The sequence below is a fragment of the Clupea harengus genome, chromosome 25, assembly GCF_900700415.2.
Source record: "Clupea harengus chromosome 25, Ch_v2.0.2, whole genome shotgun sequence".
Classification (NCBI taxonomy): Eukaryota; Metazoa; Chordata; class Actinopteri; order Clupeiformes; family Clupeidae; genus Clupea; species Clupea harengus.
The window spans coordinates 7,912,828-7,936,655 of NC_045176.1; the positions used below are offsets into that span (position 1 = coordinate 7,912,828).

At 43.0% G+C, this 23,828-nt stretch overlaps 1 protein-coding gene across 5 annotated transcripts; it reads left to right on the forward strand.

Moving 5' to 3' along the window:
* kcnn1a (potassium intermediate/small conductance calcium-activated channel, subfamily N, member 1a) lies at window positions 1–23,224 on the forward strand. Of its 5 annotated transcripts, none has more exons than XM_031563062.2 (11): window positions 1–305; window positions 9,355–9,804; window positions 12,357–12,452; window positions 12,710–13,128; window positions 14,269–14,277; window positions 19,316–19,457; window positions 19,706–19,816; window positions 20,197–20,324; window positions 20,805–20,813; window positions 21,767–21,836; window positions 22,051–23,224. In XM_031563062.2, exons 2-11 carry the CDS (start codon window positions 9,442–9,444, stop codon window positions 22,333–22,335), a joined length of 1,632 nt encoding a protein of 543 aa, XP_031418922.1. In that variant the 5' UTR covers window positions 1–305; window positions 9,355–9,441; the 3' UTR covers window positions 22,336–23,224. The 5 variants fall into 5 exon arrangements, with proteins under 5 accessions (XP_031418922.1, XP_031418918.1, XP_031418920.1 ...); XM_031563058.2 differs by lacking the exon at window positions 1–305 and adding an exon at window positions 1,868–4,384; XM_031563060.2 differs by lacking the exons at window positions 1–305; window positions 20,805–20,813 and adding an exon at window positions 1,868–4,384.
* Window positions 23,225–23,828: the final 604 nt, after the last annotated feature.

Consider the following 23,828-nt stretch of genomic DNA (forward strand, 5'->3'; position numbering starts at 1 on the left):
TGTTATCTATGCGATGCGGTGTTTGGAAATTAAATTGCCTTTTCAGTGAGCTAGATACGTCTTCTTTTTTTCCGTCCACATGTTATACTAAACAGTTTGCACATCAGAATGTTAAAAGCTCCGCTAACTGGACCTATCCTTCAGTGCTGGGCTGTCACGTATACCATGTGAAAGGGAAACGTGTACGACTTTTGAGAAAAATAAATCCTTATGTGGTTTCCTACAGTGATCTCCTATTTTACTTATATTATCTGGCGGGTATTTATGATGCCATGGATACAGAAGAAACCTTCAAGCCTTAAAGGGTAAGCAAAACCTTACGTTTTATATGTAACTTTTATGCCAAGAAACCTATTCCTTACAGTCAGCTAATAATGATGTATACAATTACAATCATACAATTAAATAATTCAATTTAAAACTTTGATGTCTCTTATTTTCATACTGTAACTTTTAGTTCAGAAATTTGAAATAGAAGCCAGTAGCCTATCTCACAGCTTATCCAAGATGGTAGGAATTGCGTTTGACGCAAAAAGAAACAGCTCCATCGATTTCCAGTTTCCAGAACGTAAGGCCATTCCTACCTATTCTACTTCCTATGCCTGTTTGTTTTCTCAATACATTATGAATGGGCAATATCTGATGTAAGCCAAAGTACATGTCTGCCTTTTTACACACACACACACACACACACACACACACACACACACACACGCACAGAAAGAGAGAATCCATACTCGCATACACACAGATATACATAGATACAGAAAGTCCTCACAAAAGCAACACTAGTGGAGAGTGAACAAGATAATGCTGGTTTTCCCTGTTAAGAGCAACGTATGGAACTGTTCCTCGGTTTTGGCTATCCATGTCTGCAGGTGAAATAGTCGTGCATGATCTCAGTACACTACAGATAGGAAGCAAATATTGATTTGCTTTATCGTCATGACAAATGCCTCCAAGGAATTTGGGGGGAACTGTTCCCGTGGTCTTTCTGCAGCAGACTTGGCCCACTCATAAAGCATTTTGAGCAAAAAGGCCGTGGCTGCAACACGACTGTCGGTGAAGAGTAGCACATTCTTTATATCTTGTCGCGTTGGTTATGTTTGTGTTGTTGTATTTTCGAGAAGCGTAAATAGATCTGTGAGAGTCATGGTGATATTCTGACATGTGCAGTCTAAGAAAACCACCTATACAGTGATCAATCGTTTTAATTTCGAGTTGCTTGTGGGTGTTCTGTCAGTTTGTGGACTACTTGTAAGTTACTATGTTCGACTTGCCATTATTTGACTGACATTGCACTTCACGCACTACTGACATGCAACTATTTCCTGACAGTGGAATAGGATGCTTGGTGCAAATGCATAATCCACTGCAGTAATTCACAATACTAACATGCAGCAGGCAGACAAAATCAATCGTTCTTAGCTACACTACCTGGCGCAGCATTTTATCTGTCCTCGCCACATAAAACCACGACTTTTCTTTTCCTGGCTGCACCCTTCCAGTCCATTTTGAGATTTTTTTTGAGGCATTTTTGCCTCGTTGCTCTAAAGGCCGCGTTGCTGACATTGCTGTAGCTTGCTGCTCATGACTGTTCCAGCAGACAGACAGACACTCATACATGCAGCTTCAAGTCATGCTTGTATGAGTGTTATCTGACAGACTCAGTTTGGTCTTGGTTTGTTTATCGATTGGAAGTAACCAGGAGGTATTGGATACCATTTACCATAATCTTAATATAGGCCTACATACGATTGATACTAGAGCAGAATAAATTAGGAGTGTGGGCGAAATTGAATGGTTATGTATGTATTGTTGGTTAACATTGATTCAATAATTAATGTAACATTGCAATTCAAAACAGCAAATGAAACTTCATCTTACTCGGGCCCCATACAATACACAGTGGCTAATTACTTGATGAAAATGATCAGGTTTCTACTGCCGAGGTGCTCTATGACTGACTCGGCGTTTCTATGTCAATGACTGTAATTCTGGTCATGATGGCAAAAACTTAACATCCGAGTGTATTTCTTTTCTTTTCTTTTCTTTTTTGCAGAGAACAATGAAAAATGTACTCATTAATACATGTGCTACATATTTAATTAGTTAGTTTAGCATGTATGGATTGATTTGGTCATAAATTAATTCGCTCATTCATTCACTTGTTCATGAACCAGTAGGCCTCTCTATATTGACATGTAACCATAATGTGAGCGTATTGTGTACGTGGGCATTATAAACACTGTCGAGGCCTTGCATGTCTCCTCCCAACCAAATAGTCATGTAAAAACATTTTAGGCAATATTCAAAATGGGTAGTGTCGTGTCTTGGTCATTAGCCTATACCCTGTAGTAGCATGTAGTGTTATTGTATGGCTAATAAGAGGATATTTGATCGTTTGGTCATATAGGCGAATGTTCTTGAACACACACACACACCGATAAATGATCTCAGCACCATGGAGAGGTTTTGTCCATACGGTTAGTCGATGTTGTCCTAACTAACCAGGAGTTCCAGAAAAAAGAAGTTCCTCCTTTACCGAACCCTGTCAAAAGTGTTCCGATATCAAAAGGATCTTCATGCGTCTGTTTCCATGTTGTATCTGTAACACAAAACCTCTTGATGTGATTAAATATTTAAGTCGTACAAGTAGTCAAATAAACACACCTGGTGACCAGTTAATTTGCCAAGAACCTCTTAATCATACATATACAGATTAAGGAATATACTCCATCTCGATGCACATGTAGTATTGTAACTAAACTGCATGCATCTATGTAGACACTGTGACATGTTCCGTGCGGTCCAAACACATGTGTTCTCCACTTTAACACAGTAATTACAAGAAGTGTAATTACAGGACACCTAGTCATGACCTGCAGCATTATATATGATAGTCAAGGGCTGAATAGTGATATTGGTTATGGATAGGATACAACTTAAACCTGCATTTCGGTTTGTGTGTGCATGTTTCACACATAATACAAAAAATAACAATACAGTATCTGGTGTGTTGACGCGTACGTGTTTCAAGTTAAATGTACGGCCAATTTGCGAACGTGAGGAGCAATAGGCGGTGTTTTAGCCAGGGAGTGACGTTATGAGGCTGGTCTTGGTGAAATCTACCAATGAAACGAGCCAGTTCGATTCATCTGGGGTTGATCGCTATGAACGGGTGTCGGAGGTTTACAAGGCAAAGGAGCGACCACAACAAGACGCGGCTATTGAGGGGATGCGGCATCGATACGCGGGAGCTGTTCACCAGCACCAATTCCCCGACGCAGAACAACGCAACGCTCAGAGCAATTCAGCGACTTCTGAAAAAGGAAATTCGAGTCCAGTCGCACCCCTTTTCAGTTTGCCACCCCCTCCTCCATCGCAGAGAGAACGATCAACCTCCTCCTATCATCAGAACCACGATGACCTGCCTTGCCAGAATCAGTCAGCTACGCAGGCTGTCCACGTCCGTCAGTTGCAATTCGGCAAGTCCCCGTCTTTGACAAGTCAAGAGATTGTTCAGCGACCTGCACGCCAGGGTGGTCCATTTGAAACCCAGCTTACGCGGCCGCATGAGTCTTCTGGAGCATCGGTAGCCTCAACGCAATCGGAGGTGTTCCTTCTCGAGAGCCGCCACTGCAGTTTTTCTACGGAGGCGAACCATACTCATCAGCGCGAAGCCCACATTTGCCCGCAGCCCTCCCCTTCTCACCTGCCGCCGCCTCTGTTTTTGCAAAATCCTAGTCCGAGAGAGAATTTTCAGTATAGCGCTAATTACCAACACGGAGCCATTGCGCAACGGAAAGCGGGGGTTTTCGAGCACCGAGACCAAAAGCAATTGTTGCAGCAACAGCAGTGCAGCGCTATAGGGCTTCAACAAAAGAACACATTCTCACAATCAGTCACACAAAACTCATGTCATGGACAAATTAATGTATGTGAGCCAACGGTGACGAATCAGCGATTTTTTGAATCTCCGGCTCTGGACTTGCAGCAGCAACAGCCTCAATTGCGAGCTCAGCGTCAAATACTAGTAGGGAGCAGCCTCCCTATCAACTATTGCACCAAAGGCGCGGGAGAGCTGTGCAGAAATAACCAAGCACCGCCACTGCAACAACATTGGCAAGAGGACGTACGCGGACAGCATCTCCATTCGCTGCCGCAAATTCCGCAATCCAGTGGCCATGAGAGTGGCGAACTAAACGATACATTCAGCATACGGCAGGGGCAACAGTACCAGGCACCTGAACATATACGTCGACTGGTGAGAAACTCATCTGACACCAGTAGCAGCAACAGCAGCCCACCGTACGGATCCAGCAACCAACTGTGGCCAGAGCGCCATTATCAAGAGCGAAGGAGTCGAACCGATAAACAAAAGGTAAATATATATCAACTTCACCCGAAATAAGTCTGTGTTCGTATTGTAACCGAATAAACTGATTTAACTCGTAGCCACGCCTATCACACGCCGGGACACTTGTGTGTACATCATGATGGGGAATTGACACTCTGCTTTCAAAGTTAATGAAGGTATCATTTTAAAGAACACTCATCCATCTAAACGTATCTAATAAATACTAAATGTCCATTTCCAAGACATACAAACGTATCCCTCTCATACACACAGCCACACACTCACACATGTACACGCACTCACACATACCAAAATAATTATGCCTTAAAAACCTTTAGAGTTGTTCATATGATTCTCTGCTGTTCTATTATTCTCATTCAGACAAGGCATTTCTTATCTTGTTGATGTTTTGTCACAGTTAGGTCAGCAGTGTTCTGCAGGGCCTGGGTTTTGTCTTAGTGAAGGTGATGGATGAAGAGTTATTTTCCTTCTCTGTTAACATAATTTTTGTATGCTCATTCTTAAATGCTCACAGTCTCCTTGAAATTACTGATAGAAAATGTCAAAATATGGTACAAAATATGGTTTAATTCCACTCCCTTTAGATTAGAGATCTTTCCAAACACCTCAGACATGTCAGTTTCTTACTTCCAAGTGAGCCTGATATTTTCAGCCTGTTCATTTAAGTTCAAAATTGTGTAAGTTTTGTCGTCTTGCACAAAAGTATTCCCACATTAAATTCAGCATCATCCCTGTGAGCACCGGCAGTTGGCAGTGCCAGGTTTGCGGACTGTTAACTTGTCTTGTTGCCAGACCCTGCTGGAGGTCTATGTAGGTCTTGCATCCGAACATCTGGGAAGCTGCTCCCCTGCCTGTATGAAAGCCGGTGCGCCCCAGGCCTGCTGCAGTAGGCGAGCTCCAGGTGCTGAAGGTGCTTTACAACCATGCGCCCCGTGACACTTCTGTCTAAATGTCCGGAATAGCTGTGTGCAAATAAGCGACAGGTCAGAAGTAACGTGTTTTGTTTGTGTGTTGGGGTGATACACACAATACTAGGCACAATTTTAGTCGTTTTTTTTTTAAAAGACGCTGTTGGTCTTTCTGTGTATCAGTAGTGACTGAGTTTAGTGATTATCATAGTGACCCAGGCTGAGACTGACATGACAAACTAGTTGTGCAACGCAACTGAAATGTATACCATTACAGTATCCTGTGACACACAGTGAAACCCAATAGCCGTGCTGTATTGTTGAATGTGTGAAAATGTGTCCAGCCAGAGTGACACTATGATGTGAAAGGTACATTGCTGTTGCCATTGTGATTCATATGTAAGTACTCTTTAATGCCCATTGCAGATTAAAAGAGCTTCTTTAATGCTGACCTTCGGTCTGATAGGTGCCTTTCTAGAGCAAACTGCAAACTATGCAAACTCACTGGAAAACTGTAAAATAACAACCCTGTCCTGTCGCTTATTTGCATACCATTTTGTTTTGCATACCCATTTGTTTGTTTCTCTGATCATATGGATTAGAAAGTCAGACTAGTATTCAGAATGGCGTGATGCTCTGTTGGTAGAAAGGAAACCCATTTGTAGAAAAACCCATTAGTTTGGTTGGACCTCCTTGATCCTGTTGATGCACCAAATAAGAATGCTTACTTAATGTAAATGTACTCTGCACAGGTAAAATATATAAGATGTATGTACAAGAACCCATTTCCCGATATACGGACCATTCCAAGATACTTTAAATAAAATAGATTGTATAAACCTGTAATTTAGCTTACTCAATAGACGACATGAACCTCTATCAGAACATAGTGTTGGCTACAATGTTTGCAGAGCTGTTTTCTAAGTTGATCAGCTTTTGTACAAGGAAATTACTTTCTCGATTGTTTTTTAACCTTATTCTGCAATCAATTCCCATTTCTCCCCTTTTAGTAGCTCCTAAATAACTCTTAGACTAACTACCTTCACATCCAAGTCCCTCTGCGTAGGCAAGCATGCTTTTCTTCTGTGTTTATTGTCTTCCCAGGTTCTATGCTGTCCACCTGCTTGATATTTTTCCAGTGAGGAACAGTAGTCAGAGTGCTATCTGTTAGATATGTTAGTATCAGTAATTAAATGTACTGTCCACGATTCTGGCGAAAGGTTGTTAATACGTGAGTTCAATAGCCAATTAAATTACATGCTGTCTTACAGCCTCTTACAGGGTAATGTGTTGAATGAGTGAAGTTTGGGGGGGTCTATGGTTGGTGTACAATTTACAACCATCTTTCTGCTAGTTGACAGACCTTTTCCAAGTGAAACTGAACACTGAGTCAAATTCCCCACAAAAGAAGGCAGGGAAACTAGATGGCTCCAGCTGAATGCCTCTGAGGAGCATCTGCAAGGCCTGTTTGAATATGTGTGTGCATTTCCTTGCGTTGAAAAATAGACTCAAAACCTTTACTATGACTTAGTTCAATCAGCCTGATTACATCACCATTGATCACCTTTCTCTGATGGATTAGATTAGAAATTCAGACTAGTATTCAGAATGGTGTGATGCTCTGTTGGTAGAAAAGAACCCCATTTGTAGAAAAACCATTTGTTTGGTCGGACCTCCTTGATCCTGTTGATGCACCAAGTCTTTTTTCTTTTGTTCTCCGTTTATGTAATTCTGCAACCGGTGTCATCTGCAACCTACAAAGGCTGATGTAGCGGGTTTTGAGCCAGTCATATTGGTATAGCAAAAATGGGTTAGACAGGATTGTACAGCCCTCTGTGAAACCCCTTAGAGATCCTGTTGACAATGTAATATGTTGGTGGGACCGTGCAGATTTCTTTGGGTGGTGTGACAGATGCTCGGCCCATTTAGTTTCATCTTGAATGTGACTTAAAAGTGGAATGCTGACATTATGAAGTATGTTTGCCATTCAATTCCATCTCTTTTTAATTTAGTTTGTCCTTTGCAAATGGTGCCAAACAAAAGCTGCTACATTATCAGCGTCATCTCAGCTGGGTTTGAAGTCATTATCACAACCAGGAATTAATGTAATTATTAGGCGATTAGATGCAGTTTATGTATCTAATTAAGGATTACTGGGATTATTTTCCACAAATATCGCCCTAATGGTCACAGTGAGGCATTCAGTCCACAAGTATTCACAAAGATCTTTTTTTATGTGGACTTGCTCTTCCAGAGAGGCATAGCAAAGGCAGTCTTTTTGCTCTGTGTCATGGTCCCTTTGAAAGTAAAATTGCTTACTCACCTCAGGGCCTGCACCTGCGCCGAATCACTTGCTTTTGATTTACCCCAGAGCTTTCTAGTAAACGGGCCGTGTATCTCCAGAGAACACAAACGTGTTAGAGGGAGACAAATGACTGCATCTGCCTGAAAGAAACTGCTCTACTCTCTAAATCTTTTTTTTTTTTATGTTTGTTGGTTTGCTTCCTGTATTTTTTTTGCTTTTGCTTTTACACCAAAGGTTTCAAATTTGGATTTAAATCACATTATCGGGGCGAAGCAGGGCTGCACTTTGCCATCTGATTCACCCTGATATCATTTCACAATGAACCCATCCTGTGATCACCAAGGGCCAAAGGCTTCCCTGTTTCCAATAGTAACCCCCTTTCTGATTCTATAATGAAAGGAGACTGCAGAGGTCCAGCTGCGATCAAAGGGCATTGTAGCCTTTAACCCTTTAAAGCCCAAGAAAGGCGATTAATAACGTTTTTGTACCATTTACATTTACAGGCAATTTTCTGTGAAGCATCTTCTTAGGATAGCAGAACACATATTTGAAGTATGTATGAATAACCGTGACAGATGCTGGCCATGTAATGCCTGGTGCGTACGTGCTGTAGAGCCTTTATAGTAGCCTGGTGCAGGAGGCCCTTAACTCATCTCCTATGGCGAGCTGGAAAATCTGATTTAGTAAATGGATTCCCTTTGGAGGTGTCATTACATGTAAGTCACCATAAAAGGAGTGTTACTCATGGATAGATTTTTATATCGACTTCACCTTCATCCTATTTTTTGTATTTTACGACACAGTTTGATACGATTTGGTATTAATTTTTTTATTTTACTGCGCTAATTTTATGATATAGAAAAATGAGAAGACAGTGACTGCGGTATGTTTCTCTCCACTGTATATCTGCCTTTTTTGTGAGGCTCTGGCTGCCTTTTGCAATAAAAAGGGCAAGTGACATCGATGATCCAACTGTATTTTTATTTGTTGATAATAAACGTAAGGTAATTGACTATTGGCTAGACTTACTGAGCTTTACAATGTGTTGTACCAGCAGCAGAGAAGCTGTGAGAGATTGCATACTAAAATTCTGGGGTACATTTGGTCTCGTGGCGGAGTTGTTTTTAGATTTTGGGTTAAGAGACTCTCACCACATGTCAGCATTGACTGCTTACTATCCAAACCCCTGCCATTCGATACGTGTTGAGCTTCTGGAGGGCGGGCTTAGATGGCGGGAAACGTAGACCTACGTATATAACAGTGGATTTGTTTACCGTAGTCTTCATTAATGCTTAACCTTCCGATGCATTCTTATGAAAGGAGTCAGTGTCAGGTGATAGCTTCCAGTGGCTTTACGGGTTTCCGCTGTTGTGCACTTGCAAGTGGAAAAAAAAGCAGGGTATTGAGGGGGTGTTTTAGATTTATCATTAGTTTGTTGCTGTTGTATTGGGTTCTCAGAACACCATTGATGAATGAACTATTAATCAGCTCAACTGCTGTCGTATTGTTTCAGCATTTCTAGTGGCTGTCTCTGTGAACACCCTTTGACCCCAGTTGAACAGACACAACGGCACTTGTGCACTTTGGTATTAGTCAATGATAAATAAGACTTTACACTTTACAAATGACAAACAACCAGAGTACGGGTACATAAGCACAAAGGAGTATGTTTGTCATATTGTCCAGTCAGTGGTGACATGGCAGTGATGAAGTGCTGTACCCTCTAACCCGCTTCGCCTCTGGCTTCCTCCTTTGGACAGGTCAATGCTGAGACGACGAAGCTGAGCCATGCCGGATCCAAGCTCTCAGTCTCCGCGAGCAGCAGCCACTCGTTGCCTCAGATAGCCATGAACAGCTGCAAGTACAATGGGGGAGTGGTAAGACCACTGGGCAGCGTGGCGTCGTCACGGCGCAACCTGGCAGAGCACGACTCGGAGACCCAACCGCTGCAGACGCTGCACAGCTCCGGCCTGGAGGTGGTGGTCTCCAAGGGCAACAGCGATGAAAACAGCAAGGCGTCCAACGAAAGCCTGGTCGGAGAGGGCAGCGGAAACGGAAAGAAAAACAAGGACATCGGCTACAAGCTCGGCCACCGCAGGGCCCTGTTCGAGAAACGCAAGCGGCTCAGTGACTACGCCTTGATATTTGGCATGTTTGGGATTGTTGTCATGGTGACAGAGACTGAACTATCTTGGGGGGTTTATACAAAGGTAAGTGATGAAGCTGATCAATGAATCATTCTCTTTAAAATTTGAAGTATAAATATGAAAGTATTTATGGGTGTTCTGAGTGTAATACAAGGTGATCTCAGTTTGATGAAATCATGTTGCATATTATCCAACTCACAGACACCCTTCATTGCTCAAGAAAGCTATATAGTCTCTACACACAGTATATCTTATGTAATTATGGTGGGTCACATACATATTCCTGCCAGTCTGCCACGCATCATGTACATGAAATAACCTAGCACACATGGTCCCATGCTCTGTTAATACACGCATACAGAATTACAGACAGGGCCTTCCCGTGTAAATTAGCTAATATGCTTTGTGTTTTACTCTTAATTAGCTCTGAGCTGATTACTTGAACACCCAGCAGTGTCTTTCAACCTGGCACTGTAGAACAGCACATAAGGAAGATGCCACAAGCATCATTTGACCTTTCATTGGTTTTGAGCTGACAAATTGAACATGGCATCTGCTGGTGGGTCAAACTGATAGCCTGTATCAAAACACACAGAGATTCACACAGAGAGTTTTTATATCAATTTTGTTTTTCCGCTTGACATTGTCAGATTGTTATAAAAGGGTGTCTTACTAAAACAGGGACTTAGTAATGACAGTGTACTTTGCATGTTTCCACACCCTTGGGTAGGATTTACATAAAAAAGGGACCTTTGGGATGGCAGTCTTCAGACTAATGACAGGTGAATTAATTAGTTTATTCAATGTTATGTCACTAGGGAGGCTCAAAACAATTTCCCACATAATTGTGTCCTGAAAGACACTTGGGACCAGAGGTTAGGTGTGGGGAGACCAGGGGAGCAGTCTAGTTTCATTGTTAAAAATAAGTCCCCTAATTGGTAGGCTTTTCTGATAATGAAAAAGAGTCTTTGCATTTATTGAGATGCCGACAGCACCACTTGTAATTTCAAAAGAGGATAATATTTCCCTGGAATTGCCCTAAGTCCTAAAGCTGTGCAGTTTCCCTCAGCATTTACTGCATCTCTCAGATCTCTTTGCCTGGCGTTTCTGTCCAACTCGTTTCCAGCGCCTTTATTGTGGTTTGGATGCCCTCAATAGGGATTGGTTTGGGTTTGGGGCATTGATTATGGGAAAAGTCAAAATGGTCGAATTAGCTCGTAGTAAACTCGCCAAATGAAGCGTTAGGACTCAAAAAAAGACACCATGACCAAGACACCCTTCACCATGCCCACTCAAGGCTCCGCAAATATTAATTCACGATTACCATACACTTCAGATACAACAAACAAAAATGTGGCATCTCAAGTCTGCTTCAAGAGCTTTTTTAAATGGCTAGCTGATTTGCAAATGCTAATTCTTTGCGACAGTAGCGTGTAAATAATGGGTGTCCGTCAAAAATAGCTGTTTTTAACAAGATAGAATGGTTGAAAAAGAGATAGAATGGTTGAAAAAGATTGCAGTTCATTGTGGCTGTGGCGCTGATCTACCCACAGAACCATTAGACAAATTAGTGTCCAATACACAAGCACACCCATATTAAATTACATTTAATTGACAACAATGTCCTTTCTTCCCTTTTAGTTTGAATCTAAATTGAAAACGTTAACCGCATGTAAATAGAAAAGGGCACTACAAGAGAAATAGTAATGTGTGCTTTTTTATGCTCAGTTTTTGCTTCCTTACTTCCTTAATGCTGTGGGCCAACCTAACACCTACACCTAAACATGCACAGTGAACCATCATAAAAACACTTGGAGTGCAATGCTAACTACATGCACACCATATTAACCAGACAGCAGGGCTAAAAGCTAATCCATGAAGTAGCATTTAAAACTAAAAACCCGTGGAGTCTGGGGACCAGTCTGCCACTCAGCTCAGTTCTGCTATGATGTATGGGCCACACACAGATGTGCAGCACTAGCATATAAACCATCCAATTCATCACATCCCCCACCAGCCGTGATGTATTCCAGCTCGTGGAGCGCAGTGCACCGCAGAGGGGCACAGCGGTGGGGGAGATAAATGTTTGTGCCACAAGTAGATTCCACATTTTACAGTTCACTCCTCATTGTACACGGCCGTATTTCAACCGGGGTATTTGACTGAGCTTGGCCTCTTTCCAGGGAATACCGGCACGGAGCGAGGGTCATGATTCTGTCCCATGTTCTCTCTACACATACTGTCCATTACAGCTATATATCTATGGAGTAATGTCCATTATAGTTTCATTATGTATGGCATTCATCTAATAAAGTGTCACAGGGGGGGAGTGTGGCGAGCTGGAGTGGTTCACTGCCTCAGGGAACTCAGGCCCCCTTGGGGTAAGCCATTGCTGATGCAGATGGTTTAGACAGCATGCCTTAATGGAGGGAAATTACTGTATATAATTTGTGTAAAAACTGTCAGCTGACTTGACTGTGGCTTAACGACCACCTATGTATCATATTGTATATACTAATTAGGGAATTCTGAAGCACCATAAATTAATTGTTTCATCTCTTTGTTTCGGGCTCTTATTGTGCGCGTATGTTGTGTGTTTTTATCTCTCTCTGCAGGAATCCTCATATTCATTTGCACTGAAATGCCTTATCAGCCTCTCCACTGTTATTTTGCTTGGTCTTATTATAATGTACCATGCCCGGGAAATCCAGGTGAGACTTACCAAAAGACCAAAGATCACTTGTCCTTGAAATGTATTCTTCGATATATATTTATATACTATAATACATACTTCTAAGATGAGTGGAATTAAATATAAATAAATCTTAATACATCATAATACTACTTTTTCTAAATGAATGTAAATAAGAAAAAATACAATATGGAGAAAAGGGGGGTGAACTATTTCCATAAAAGTGCTCAGGTGAAATTCTGTGTCTCCCCCTTCCTGCTCTGTCCTCCCCGTCAGCTCTTCATGGTGGACAACGGTGCGGACGACTGGCGGATCGCCATGACGTACGAGCGCATCTTCTTCATTGTGCTGGAGCTGCTGGTGTGTGCCATCCACCCCATCCCGGGACAGTACGTCTTCACGTGGACGGCGCGCCTGGCCTTCACCTATGTGCCCTCGGTGGCGGACGCCGACGTGGACATCATCCTGTCCATCCCCATGTTCCTGCGGCTCTACCTGATCGGCCGCGTCATGCTGCTGCACAGCAAGCTGTTCACGGACGCGTCGTCGCGCAGCATCGGCGCGCTCAACAAGATCAACTTCAACACGCGCTTCGTCATGAAGACGCTCATGACCATCTGCCCCGGCACCGTGCTGCTGGTCTTCAGCATCTCCTCCTGGATCATCGCCGCCTGGACCGTGCGCGTCTGTGAGAGGTAGGTAGCGATGTGCGATTCGGCCCTCCGCCGTGATCCGACTGGCTACCATCCACCCACCGATCTACCAACCACCCCTCCATCTCTCCATCCCCCCATCCCTCCTCTTCTTAGCTCTATCCTTCTCCCACTCCTCTCCACCTCCACCTCTCACTCACTCACTCCTTTCTGCCCCTTCAGGAACATGAACAGCTACCGCCTCCAGAAGGGAAAGTGAAGGGGGAAGTGGTGGTGGTGGTGGTGGTTGTAGTCGTGTCTCATCCAGGCGTTGATTGTGTAAAAAAAAAAAGAAGTCCTCTCTTGTGTTGTTTAGCTGTATGAGCAGTCTATCAATAATTCATGAGTGTCTAACTGGTTGTTTGCTGAATGGTTTGTTTTGGTAATGCTGAACAGCCCCAAGGATGCCTATCTCTTCATCACGTTTCATCTCAAGGGGGACGGTGCAAATTTTAAAACTGATCTCTGCTCAGCAGGCAGAGGAGTTGAAGCAGTGCTCGTTTAAATCTTTTGCGTTGTTTAAACCAGAGGTCACCTATAAAGATTTTGCATCATGTGACTCATCTGAAATAGATTCATTTCAGTTGTCATGGAGAGACGCGTGTGTGTAGGTGAAGTATGAAATGGTGAATCTCCTTTATTTAGTTTTTTTAATTCTGCCGTACGACTGCAATTTTCCGCGCCTGCTTCGCCTCCTGTGGTTTTCCATCTTTCCACCCAGCTACCAGTCACTACTTCACCTTAACCACTTTGCAGTCTTCACCATGCGTCACAAGAGGCCAGAGAGAAGCCTGTTTCTAGCCACTCTATAGTTGAGGTGTCACAGAATATGACCTCCATGCACTGACCCCCCCCCCCCCACACCCCTCCCTGCCCTGCCCCTGGTGCCATCTGCAGAAGTGCACGCTAAAAGGCTAGCTTGCTTTTATTTAAAAAAAAAATGTGTGTGAATGTGAGTGTGAAACGAAGTGAAGTGTGTGTGTGCATAGGCGGGTGTGTGTACATACATTAAGTGTGTGTGAGTGCGTGTTTGTGTGTGTGTACGTGTGTGTGTATGTGTGTGTGTGTGTGTGTTGGTGTGTGTGTTGGTGTGTGTTTAATTCACTGTTGTACTTTCTATTTCCCCTCTATGCTGCTCCATAGGGATACCATGTGAGTCCTCGCTCTCTAGCCGTGGAGAAACCAAACCTACCATTGTTCATTGAGCTGGTGCCACTGCTACTCTCAAAGTTGGAGGGGTGGGCGTGGGAAGCTACAAACGGCAAAAAAAAAAAAAAACCTTTTAAAGAAACCATGTGCAAATGTGGCACCATCCTCATGAAAAGGACAAAGGGATGTCGATGGAAAATGCATTTGGGCTCTCGGTCACTCTCAGCGTAGGGGAACCTTTTATTCGAGCAGCACTGTAAATCAAGCGTCTTTTTTTAAATGGCTCTGTGATATATAAAGGAGGAGGCGGGAGCTCGTGCTAAAATGGAGCAGCTCCTTCAAATCACCTTCACAAACAGGCCTCAGGGTATATCAGCTATTATTGTTGTTCCTAAACCAATTATTAGAGACAACCTTAGACCTCAGAGACCTATTTCAAGAATAAGATGTTAATCTTCACGGTTTTGGTGTACTTTTGTCTTGTTTTTAACCTTACAACATTCTCAACATTCTTGTAAAGTAGAATGAGTAGCAAATCCATGTTTCTGTCAAACATATTTCAATATTTTCATGACAAATTGCTCCCATTTTACTCACGTACACACACACTCACACACACACACACACACACATACAAACACACACACAAACACACACATTCACTTTGATGTGAATAAGTTATGTGATTTTGGTTCATGCCGTGTGATCATGTGAGAGAATGGTGAGGGTAATGCTGTCCATTTTAGAACAAACTCTCAGGCAAAGGATAGAACTGCAGTGAACAGTGTTATATAAAAGCTCTCCTTTGTCCATTCTGTGCTTCAAACATGGTTTGAAAATAGGCTGGGTGCTCACCTTTGGTAAACAATGAAACAGCATGATGGTCTTCATGTTTACTTTTGTCAAGTAATTGCAAAGAGGCGTTACTTTAAGTGCTGCGGAGCTGGGTGGGTGGGTGTGGGAGTGGGGAGGGGGGGGTTGCAAGTGCTCTCTGCATCTATTAGCGTAAGCACACTGGCCAGCCTCAGGGCAGAGCGGTGTGAGACTGGACGAGCACGGAGTCCATCTGGAATGCATCTACAGGGTGGGAATGTGGAAAAGTTTCTTGTCGGGGTCTGGAAAATATATCACAAATGGCTGCGATAACAATGCCCATCACTTCTCGCGCCATTAGCTTACGGGAGGCCTTAACACGAGCTTATGACTACTGGATATGTGCCATGTAATCGCATTTTCTTCTTGTCTTGTCTGTTGTTCTGTTCCTTGACATTTCTTCACATTTCCTCTAGAAACACATTTGACAGAAGGAATAAATGCTATGAAATGTCTGATGGACATGGATGGCTAGCCGCCCAGGATTTCTCTCTTTCTGGATGGCCTACATAGCTACAGATCACTGAGAGAACATGTGTGTGATTGTAATTTGGTCTAACTAATCCACTAATAACCAAATGGCACTCACATTGCTTTGACAGCAGCGCCCATGAATTAGTTCGATTAGCGATGTACTACATGTGTGTGAACTGAGGAAACCTTGATGAGCTTCATGACAGGAGGTACATAATCTGTGATGGTATCCTGTGAAGTCCTAGAGAGACGCTACATCTCGCTACCTCGTCCACTTAATTCCTGGATTTAGGCCTTTTACTTTCAGTCGCTCACTAAAGAGTGAACCGGTAAACAGCAGCCCGGTAAACAACACGGTCCATTCTAAGTGTCTCAGCTTGTCTGTCATTCAAGTGAATGTCATCAGTAAATATTCATACGTTTGTGATATGTGTTTGTGTGTTGGTGTGTGTGGGTGTGTAGGGTGGGCTGATCTGTAGGGTGGGTGTGTGTGAATGCTGCCCGAATCTGTGGATCCTAAAAATACCCTTGGAGTATTGGTATGTGAGGATAAATATAACATCAGAGTATCAAAAGCTTTAGTCTTTCCATGCTCACAGGCTTTAACCATGGTGATGTGACCAGCTGATTAAAGTTGACACCAACTCTCTGTGGGAGAGGATAACTCATTTAGAAGCAGTTGCAGTTGTATACCCTAAACCACCCTGATCAGGCAAAACTTCACATGATTGTATCTTGGTCATCTGCTGGACCTCTGGATTGATCTCTCGTCCCAAATAATTAGATGAGAGAGAATATCAAGCCCATTTCGCACTCTTCTGCATTTTTAAGTTAAATTCAGACTATCGTCTACTGTGTCATGAGTATCTGAGTGTGCGAGTAAGGTATTACGGGTTGCCACTAAAAAACCTCTTGAAGGGATAGTCCACACTTCAGCTGTTTCTGTTGTTAAACTTGAGCGTTTTGCATTTCTGACGGATTCAAAACACGCTTAGGTTGTGCTCTCCTTCCTACCCTCTCCCTGTGTAGCGCCTGTGTCCTATCAGGGATGGATTCTGTACTAGTCTGCAGTAGCTCACAACAACAAAAAACATTCTTCTCGATTGATTGGGGAAAGAATCACATGGGGCTTTCAGGGAAATTCCTTAAGGTGGACCGTCTTTGCCAACGCTTACAATTCTGATCTAAGTTGAAGGTGGTGCCAGCTCTTCTCCATTTTATGCCAGAACTGCATACAGTATATTGAGAGCTTTGAATGTTAACCCCGAAACCTTACCCCTCTGTTCAAACCTGCAATGAGGCCATTTGTTATGTAGTAGCCCCCCTTGTTTAAAGTTAGCAAGCGATGGACCTTTCAAATGTAGGAAAAGAGGAATATCTTTATATTTTATAAACTGAAAGCAACATGTCAGCAGACTGTTATTGATTCATCTGTTTTTTTAGTTACCTCCTATGAATGAGGTCAGTTCATCAGTGTCAGGCAGAGCTTTGGGCCAATTTGACCATTTTTGAAAAGGCCCTCCTTGTAATGTCTAAAATGACAGGCCAGAGGCAGTTTAAGGTGCCCCCCTCTTTTCACGATCTAGGTAAGAACATGAAAAGCACAGGGAGATTTAACTAGAGTTAATCTCTCATAGATATACTAAGGTTGACATATGTGAACAAAAGCATAGTGGCGCTCTTTAATTTATGACATTCCAAAAGTGTCCCCTGTGAAGTGTTGCTTGCCTGACTTAGACAGACACTGACAGAGAGAGTTGGAGTGTAGAAAATACTTCAGTACTTCAATGGCAGGACCTAATATAAGGAAACTTATAACTTGTCCAGCATTTAACTGAAGACAGCGAGCTAGCTCTACCCTGAGATCTGACACCAGCTTCAAAAGAGATCAGCCCCTTATGGTGCAATTATGACATTTATTTTACATTATATGTGATTCTGGATCTTGCAACACAGTTTCACTATTTGGACGTCAACCACACTGTACAGTCAACATACGTACATAGACTTTAGGCCCGAATCTCTATATATCTCGTCAGCTCTGGTGGTTAAAGCGCACTAGCTGTTTGGTGGACTGCCCTGAGCAAAATGCCTTTTTTTAGAGTTTCTGGAGCTTCAGCACTGAACTGATTCTCTGTCTGAATTCTATTACTGACACAGTGTAGGGAATTCCAGATGAAGGCACACTGCCGAGATTTGTGTTCATTGGGCTTCCATTTTGACAGTGTCTAAGATGGCTTCCATTAACACCTTCTAGGCTTGATCATTTCCCCCATGGCTCTCAATATACTGGACTTTATCTCAGCATGCAGGGTGTGGAGATCTTTTTTTAAATGCCTGCATGGTATCTACTGCTTCGTTCGCATGTTCAAACTGGGCTTTTTTTTCCCAATCACTGTCTGGTTTTGATAGGAAACACTGTCTGGTATCTTCTGCTTCGTTCGCATGTTCAAAACTGGGCATACTTCCCCCAATCACTGTCTGGTCTTAATAGGGAAACCGGAGGTTGCTCTCACTCTCAGAGCATGTTTGCGGTGTCAGGCTGGGACAGAAATAGATAGGTCCAGCTAATGGCATGATACATCATGTGTGGAGAGTGAACTGTCTAGGAGGAACAGTCCAAGGAGGCTCCTTTTTAGAGACCCATTTTAAAATTCCAACCGAATGCAAAACCGTCTGCTCCAGGTGTTTTTCACACCATTTCACACCTAATTAAATCCAAATTTGTGGCCAATGCCAATTTACATGGTGGGTCACTGGCGGTCAGACTAGTCATTGGCAGTTCTCTGGCATGTTAAATTGCTTGTGCTGCACTCAAAGAGCAACTAAGTTTGCTTTTAAATATGCTCACGTACCACTATAAGACCCATTATGTGTCTCATTCAGAGTGCACTCTGATTGTTATTAATTGCTCAAAGCGAACCCTTATCCCCTGGTCTCCTTCTTGGACACATTATTGATCTAAGTGCGTAGCGCACTGGCGAGGTTGAGGTGAAAAGGTTGAAATGGGTTGTGTGTCTCCATCTTGGGCCTGTCCTCACTAGGCACAATGAATGAATGAAGCAATACATAGATAATTGAATGTCGCTGGATGTCCTTTTCGCAGGTCTTCTGTATGGATGCTTGCCATTTCTGATGCTCAACAAAGTGATGGTGTTTGGACCTTTGTTGGGTTATGTTTGACACGATTTTTTTGGGAATGCTTTTGTACCATCAGCACTGTTCATCCTATGCTTTATGTCAATCACAGTGGATGCTTGAAAGTTTTCACCACAAATGCAACAAATGCTTTTTCTAGAACTCATGTCTGTTGTAGCAGTCAAACATTATTCAGTTAGTTGCACATTAATGAAAAAAAAATTGTTACTGGTTTGCAGTTATTTTGTAATGCTACATAGTGTCCATAATACATTATGAAGGGTCTCTACCCTGCTACATTGACAGCAAAATGTGTTTTCTTTTGTTGTTACCTTTTTTTCTTCTTGTTTTTATTACACCAGTAGAATGTGTTAAGCGAGTTCAAACTTCAAGGATACTACATAGATACTCCTGTAAAATGTGTTATCACATTTTCATATCAATCGAAGGATTTTGTGTCCGGTTACATCTATGACCCTTCAGCTTCCCTGGCTACCTTCTCCAGTAGTCTGCTTCTCACCAACCGTATCTTTTGTCTGTCCTGTCACTATACCAGGTACCACGACAAACAGGAAGTGACCAGTAACTTCCTGGGGGCGATGTGGCTAATCTCTATAACTTTCCTCTCTATTGGCTATGGAGACATGGTCCCACACACATACTGTGGCAAAGGCGTGTGTCTGCTAACGGGAATCATGGTATGTCTTCTTTGGCCAGCATTAAAGGATAAATGAAAAAAGTAGTCATTATTTCATCACCAGAACATATAATGTCATAGATTTTGCTAGGGTTTAAACACATGCATAAATTAGGTTACATGCATAGCTTAAATCAGAAGTCTTTAAAAAAGAATGGGTGCTGTTTACGCACATTATACATTCACGGAAGAAAGGTGTGGTAGTTGATTTGGATACCATAACAGACATGACAACATGTTTTCCTACAGGGAGCTGGTTGCACTGCACTAGTGGTTGCCGTGGTAGCCAGGAAATTGGAACTCACCAAGGCTGAGAAACATGTCCACAACTTCATGATGGATACACAGCTCTGTAAACGAGTAAGCAACCTAAAGCACTGGTCTAGATTGGGCATCTGAAATATGAAGCGTTTGGAATTCCCCTATTGTAGAACACAACTGACTGTGTCTACTTGTCATTTTTATAACCATTGCACGGATGTTATCAGTTATCAGTGAAGGATTTGTTTTTTTCTCTCACCTGTAAGCTCTGTTACAGTCACATTTGAAGTTAATTTGAAGTTGAATCCTTCAAGATTTCTCTAAATCAGCAGTTATGTAATTAAGGTGGTGGTATCTAGTTCTCAGTGATACAGTGTCATTGCATCTGAGGTCTTTGACTTTTATTTTGTTTGTGTGATTTTCTCAGTGTATTTCCATATTCTAGGGACATGACTGTCATGTTCAACCTCTTCCTCTAGGTTAAGAACACAGCTGCCAATGTACTCAGGGAAACATGGCTCATCTACAAACACACAAAGTTAGTGAAGAAGATTGATCATGCCAAAGTGCGCAAACACCAGCGCAAGTTTCTACAGGCCATCCATCAGTGAGTATGACTCCGCAGAAGTAAAGAGCACAACGTCTGCTGCTGACAGTGCTAAGGGTGAAGGTGATAGTGATAACTTGATAGGGATAGCGTCTGAAAAGTAAGATCATTTTAAGGTTGACGGAATAGCTGAAGAGCAATTCACCTTGGAGAAATTGAGGGGTGGTAAACTTAATGACTTAATAGATTTAGCTACCTGTCTTCTTGCCTAGTGATTGAAAAAAAGAATTGTGCTCTTGCTGTTACCCCGAAACTATAGGGGTTTGTCGTCGGGTGGTGATTTGAAGCTGATTCACAGTTCATCTAGTTTATGTGTGATGTGAGAGTTGTGTTCTTTCCTCCCCCTCCCCTAACCCTTGCCCTGTGCTTATTGTGAGAAGTGTAATAGTTCATCGTGACTGTTGTTGTGTACTGAATGTTGTGGGGTTCTAAACTTGAACTGTGTTCTTGTTCTGTCTTTGTTTCGCTCTCTCACTGCAGAGCTCAGAAGTAAGTTGTGTCCTTGGTGTTCGCCCTTACTCTCTCCCTCGCATTCTCCTTTTCTGTATGTCACTTGCATGAGGTCTGAATATGGGCACCAGTTTTAATTTCCGACACACTCATGTTTTTAACGAATGAAAAATTCTTCCATTGCTCTACAGCACGTATATGAATACAAGCATTTTTGGCTTTAGGTTTGCTGTGCTCATACAAACACCATTAATCAGTGAGGTTGCCACTGTCTCCATATTAACTTGCACTCATAGCGGTGTTCTACTCATTTGTTGATGTCATGCTAAGGCAACCGAAGAGTAATCATACATGAGTCTTTAACGGTCAGATGCAAGGTGATATGGAGGGTTTAGTTTGCTTCAGAAAGAATACTGGCCCCGTCCTGCATTCAAATACATTATAAGCGTCTTCTACATTTCCACCAATAGATCAATTAAGAAAGATTAATTCACAAAAGGCAGGATAGAGTGGCAGACGTTCTTTCAATCTCACCCTGGAATGCAGAACATCCTTGCCTGCTATTTTCCTGGAAGATATATATACCCTGTTTTACATAGGAGTTAGAGGATACGTTAATATGCCATTCACACAAGTTTTCCCTTTGGTCTCATGTATGCCACCATCATAACTGTCTGCCGGTTCATGTGCCATCATCCATGAATGAGGCTCCCTGACATTCCCTTTTCGTTTTTTGGTGAATGGTTGGTGGACTGCAGAAATCTGACCTGATTCTATTAGCGTTTCTGAATGTGAAGCCAACAACGTTGAGTGGACTCTTTATGCTGCTCACTGCATGTGATGAAAAGGCCGAGAGGACTGTGAATGCTTGCATGCAGGTCAGACTCTCTCACCCACTGCCCCCTTTACAGCCCTCCTGACAGTACTGTGTTGCTCTTCCCCGGTGCCCCCGCCCCCCCACCCACCCAAATGTGCCCCCCACCCTTCCCCAGGCTTCGCAGTGTGAAGATGGAGCAGAGGAAACTCAATGACCAGGCAAACACCCTGGTGGACCTGGCTAAGGTAGACGTCTTAGCGTATATTTGATGTTGATTCATGAGGATGTGGTTCTAACACTAAATCTCAGGGTCCATATAGTGGATATCGCATATCAGAATATCAGACAATGCAACAAAGGCTTATCTCTCTCAGCTGCCTCTACATGTGCGTGTGGTGTTTTTAGTCAGATCATGTGTGGGTCTGTGTATCCCACCCTGATAGCCATTCTCTCCTGCAGACCCAAAACGTGATGTACGACCTGGTGTCGGAGCTGCAGGAGCGGAGCGAGGAGCTGGATAAGCGCATTGGCACGCTGGAGGACAAACTGGACTCAGTGACGGGCACCCTCCAGGCCCTGCCATGTCTCATCTCCCAAGCCATAACCCAGCAGCAGCAGGACCTCCTGGACAGCTTCATGCACCGCTACCGGCCTGCCTCGCTGGGTTCGGACCGCTCCTGGACCCCTTCTCGGCGCCGGAGGTCACCTTCCACGGCGCCACACACCTCCTCGGACAGTGGCTAGCCGACCCGGGATGGGTACTGGCACTGACACTGACACAGGGCGGATCGGATCTAAAGCTGCTGCAACTCCAGCACAGAATCTCCTACGACAAGCAGACAGCCAGCGACAACTGAGAACTTAACATCAAGTGACTGAACCCGATCATTAAAAAAATTTGTAGATTTATGGTTTATGTTTTGGCCATTGTATGGCTGTTCAAGTTAGCTTTTTTGTAAAGCCCTTGTATACCAATGGACTGAGTAGAAGTGTGCTGGAGAAAGATCTGAGGAAGGGATGAGCCGGAGGGAGCGTCCAACAGAATGGTCCAAAAAAATAGAAACAGGCAACAGCAAAGGAGGTTCACAGGAGGAGATCAGATCGACACACAGACTTCCCATCCATGAAACACACGATGCCGTTGTTTTCCGTGAGCCAAGGTGATGTGAGACGGCCTCGGACTTAAAGATAGGAGATGGCAGGAGGGGGAAGTACATGCCATTACTACTGCATAGGATATTTTACACAAAAATGCCAAGTTAAAAGGATTCTGTTCCCTTGTTCTTTTAAAGGGAAAATGGGGATGCGACTAACTTTTTTTAGTTATATATTGGCATGTTACTTTTTAGTGCCTGAATGTATAAAATTGTGGAGGGTTGTTAATTTACACATTTTTGGAGCGGGTTTTTTGTACACTGTTGATACGAGCATTGCATTCCTTTTTCAGATACATTCCTCTTCAGAGAACGCTGTCTTAATATGATGTTTACCATTACCTCCATTATGCAGTTTACTCTATGTTTCAAAATCTTTTTATATGTTTACTAACTGAGAGGCAAGGAAGTGAGACCAACGGAAAGAGAGAAAGAAAGACAGATTTGAACAAAGAAAGAAAGAAAGAAAGAAAGAAAAAGGTAAAGAAAGAAAGAAAGAACGAACGAAAGAAAGAAATATAAAGGTAGGAAGGCCATAGAAATGTAAAGTAAATGATCATCCAGTTTAACCTGAAACCTCATTGTCACAAATCAGAGCTTCCACAGGTCTTTGCATTCTGGCAAGGCTGCTTATTGTAGGCTACGGGAGTGCTCTTGGCTATGGTAGGCACAGATAAACCTAGCCCCAATGGCTACGGGAGTGCTCTTGGCTATGGTAGGCACAGATAAACCTAGCCCCAATGGCTACGGGAGTGCTCTTGGCTATGGTAGGCACAGATAAACCTAGCCCCAATGGCTACGGGAGTGCTCTTGGCTATGGTAGGCACAGATAAACCTAGCCCCAATGGCTACGGGAGTGCTCTTGGCTATGGTAGGCACAGATAAACCTAGCTCCAATGGCTACGGGAGTGCTCTTGGCTATGGTAGGCACAGGTAAACCTAGCCCCAATGCATGTATCAGTGCATCTTCGTGGTGAATGGCTACTTGATGGTTTTGGGGATATATTGTGTTAATTTTCTTGGTTGTTTTTTGCTTTTATACCAGGATCTTTTTATAAGTTTAGATTTGCAGATATCCTGATT

Coding starts and splice junctions, on each gene's coding strand:
- kcnn1a (XM_031563058.2), top strand. CDS start 3,107: ATGAGGCTGGTCTTGGTGAAATCTACCAATGAAACGAGCCAGTTCGAT. Junction 12,453..12,709: donor ACCATGCCCGGGAAATCCAG/GTGAGACTTACC, acceptor CCTCCCCGTCAG/CTCTTCATGGTGGACAACGG. Junction 19,817..20,196: donor ATACACAGCTCTGTAAACGA/GTAAGCAACCTA, acceptor CTCTTCCTCTAG/GTTAAGAACACAGCTGCCAA.